The 2,546-nt window shown below is 43.5% G+C and overlaps 1 protein-coding gene across 1 annotated transcript; it reads left to right on the top strand.

Moving 5' to 3' along the window:
- The first annotated feature begins 600 nt into the window (after positions 1 to 600).
- On the top strand, positions 601 to 1,584 carry CBY2 (chibby family member 2). The gene has a single exon (XM_050915307.1). It carries the CDS (start codon positions 601 to 603, stop codon positions 1,582 to 1,584), a length of 984 nt encoding a protein of 327 aa, XP_050771264.1.
- The last annotated feature ends 962 nt before the right edge of the window (positions 1,585 to 2,546 follow it).

Genomic DNA, 2,546 nt, shown 5'->3' with positions numbered 1-2,546 from the left:
CAAAAAGCACAACTGCCACTGGCTACTGAGCATCAACAAGAAAAAACTGCTCTTGAGGCCAGTTTTTCACTGTGATCCTTTAAAAATGTTTTATTTTGAAAAGTTGGTTTCAGCCTCATAACAATTTTTAATTAATCTGTCAGTCATTGGGGAACAGGCTATTCTGAGGTGCAAGATATTCTTACTTTTTACTCCCTTACATGTCTGTAAAAATGAGGTAGAGAGATAAAAGGAGAGTCCAGGTTTTTATACCAAAGCTTGCGGTGCTGCCATAGAGCTGCTTTATCTACCAATGCCAATTTTCTCAGCTTCTGTAAGCTATGTTTCTGGTGTATTCCTTGCCTTTCAGAGTCAAGGGGGCAACACGGTCAACTGTGGGAACTGACTTATTTGCTTGTTCCTGTCGTCCAATGTACTTTAATTCTGACCTTGAATTTTGGCAGTAACTCTGTGCATTTGTGTTCCCTGTTCTTTCAGTCCTGATCAAGCTTCTCCAGCCCCGCTGTGTCACCTACTCCTTGCCAGTGGACAGCGGCTTCTTGCAGAATTCCTGGAAGAAGTCTTTTCACACAGTCCTCCTCAATCTACTAAAGAAAGGCCATGTCCGCTTTTGATCTGACGAACCAGAGCATGCAGCGTATAGAGCCTGAGATAGACTATATCGCCCCACGGATGAAACTGAGGGATGAGATGTTTGTCTTTATTGATGGTAAATGGGTGAATGAGATCTACTGCCAGCCACCCTTTGCTTCCCACCAAAAACTCTTTAGCAAGAAGGCACAGAATGAGTGGAGCATCTGGGAGGAGAACAGAGCGCTCTGGGAGGAAAACCACGTCCTCCGGATCGAAAACAGGATGCTCTGGGAAGAAAACAAGGCTCTACAATGTCTCCAGTCACAGAACAAAGCTGTTCAGGTTATTTACACTGATGCCGTTCAGCAAAGCCTCCAGAAGGAAAATAAGCCATTCCCATTCTTCCAAGAGAGGAACATAGGCTTTCAGGTCAGCCCAGGCAACAAAGCTCTCCAGGTGGTCCAGGAAAAGAATAGAGTCTTAGAGGATTTCCAGCAGGAGAATAAAACAGTCCCCATCATCTGGAAAGACCAAAAAGCCATCACAGTCCATGAAGAGAGCAAAGACTCCAGCTCAGATCTTCAGAAGGACACTGACGCCATCACAGCTGTGGAAGAAGGTAACCCTGGTCCAGCCTCCCAGCAGGAACATGAAGCTGAAAAGAAGAACACCACTCCAACCCAGAATGAGATCAAGTCTGCCCCAAGCACACAGGGCGAGTATGAAATCCTGTGGGCTCTCCAGGACTTATACGAACTCCTCCACATCTTCCTGAAAGTGAACCATCTCCCTGGGGAGAAACAGGGCTGTCACGTTCTCTACGATGTGAACAGATCCTTCCAAGAAGATTACAATAAATTGAAGCTGCAGCTGAATGCTGTGAAAAACACTGTGTCAGACATTACGGCTCAAATGGAAATGTTGGAAAAGGAGCTCATTGCCATCACTTCCCCAATGTATGAAGAAGCAGGACAGAAGCTGGCAACTGAACATCGGCTTGGAGAGATGTGAAGCTTGGTGCTAAGACCTGCTAGTTCAATTTCCTGGAAAGCTTCTCTCCTTGTTTCAGGGAACCTAATAAAATCCCAGTAGAGCCTGAAGACATCTGGGGAACATTGTGTTATTCTGAAACTTTCTTACATTACTTAGATGTATTTCACCTTCTGATTATACAGTGTGGGTGACTGTCATGAATTTGCCTAGTGTGAGGAAAACATGTTTTTCACCATTTTTTTTCAAAGTTTCTGATAATAAGGCCTAGATTTTCAAAAGATAATTCATGCTTTTCACACTTAATTTGAGGTACCTTATGTTGGCCATATTTTTCAGAGGGATGGGCACTTCCTGAAAATGAGGATCCCAACTGTGAGCTGAATTTGGATCCGTGGTGGTCCCTTTCTTTCTTACGGCTGGCCAAGTTCAGTGGCTGAACTGCGTCTTCTGCCACGCACCAGCCTTCTCTCTCTCACATAGGGTAAGCAGTGGATCATGGAAAATGTAGCTTCCCAGATGAGACAGACCCATGAAAGACAATGGGACACAGAAAAACACACTGTATGTGCCATATATATACATTCTTGCTGTCTCCTTTTCCCAGTCCCACATTCCCACTTAAATTGTTGTCTCTTTCCCTTGTTTAAACCTCTTCCTCAGAAGAGAATCCATCTCTTGCCTCAGAGTATAACAGAACCATAAAGCAAACATTGCCCACCAGAACAGCATGTCCCCTTCCGCCTTGGTTATTTGTAAATTACCTTCATCATTTTGTACTTTAATTAGGCTTAATTCTTCTCAAATTGCCTTGTTTTGGTACACTTGAATAATCCTACTGATTTCAAGTGAGATTATTATTTGCTGATAAATGGCACTTTCAGGATGCAGTGTGTATAGGAAAGACTGCTTGGTGTCTTATTTATAGCTCACTGCTAAAAGAAAATTCCTGTAGACTTTAATGATCTTTTTGGACCAGCTCT

Source organism: Gymnogyps californianus, chromosome 1, assembly GCF_018139145.2.
Source record: "Gymnogyps californianus isolate 813 chromosome 1, ASM1813914v2, whole genome shotgun sequence".
NCBI classification, from domain to species: domain Eukaryota; kingdom Metazoa; phylum Chordata; class Aves; order Accipitriformes; family Cathartidae; genus Gymnogyps; species Gymnogyps californianus.
Note: the sequence above shows the minus strand (reverse complement) of the source record. Positions and strands in the feature narration are given on the sequence as shown.

Excerpts from the sequence above, each read along its gene's own strand:
- CBY2 (XM_050915307.1), top strand. The coding sequence starts at position 601 with ATGTCCGCTTTTGATCTGACGAACCAGAGCATGCAGCGTATAGAGCCT.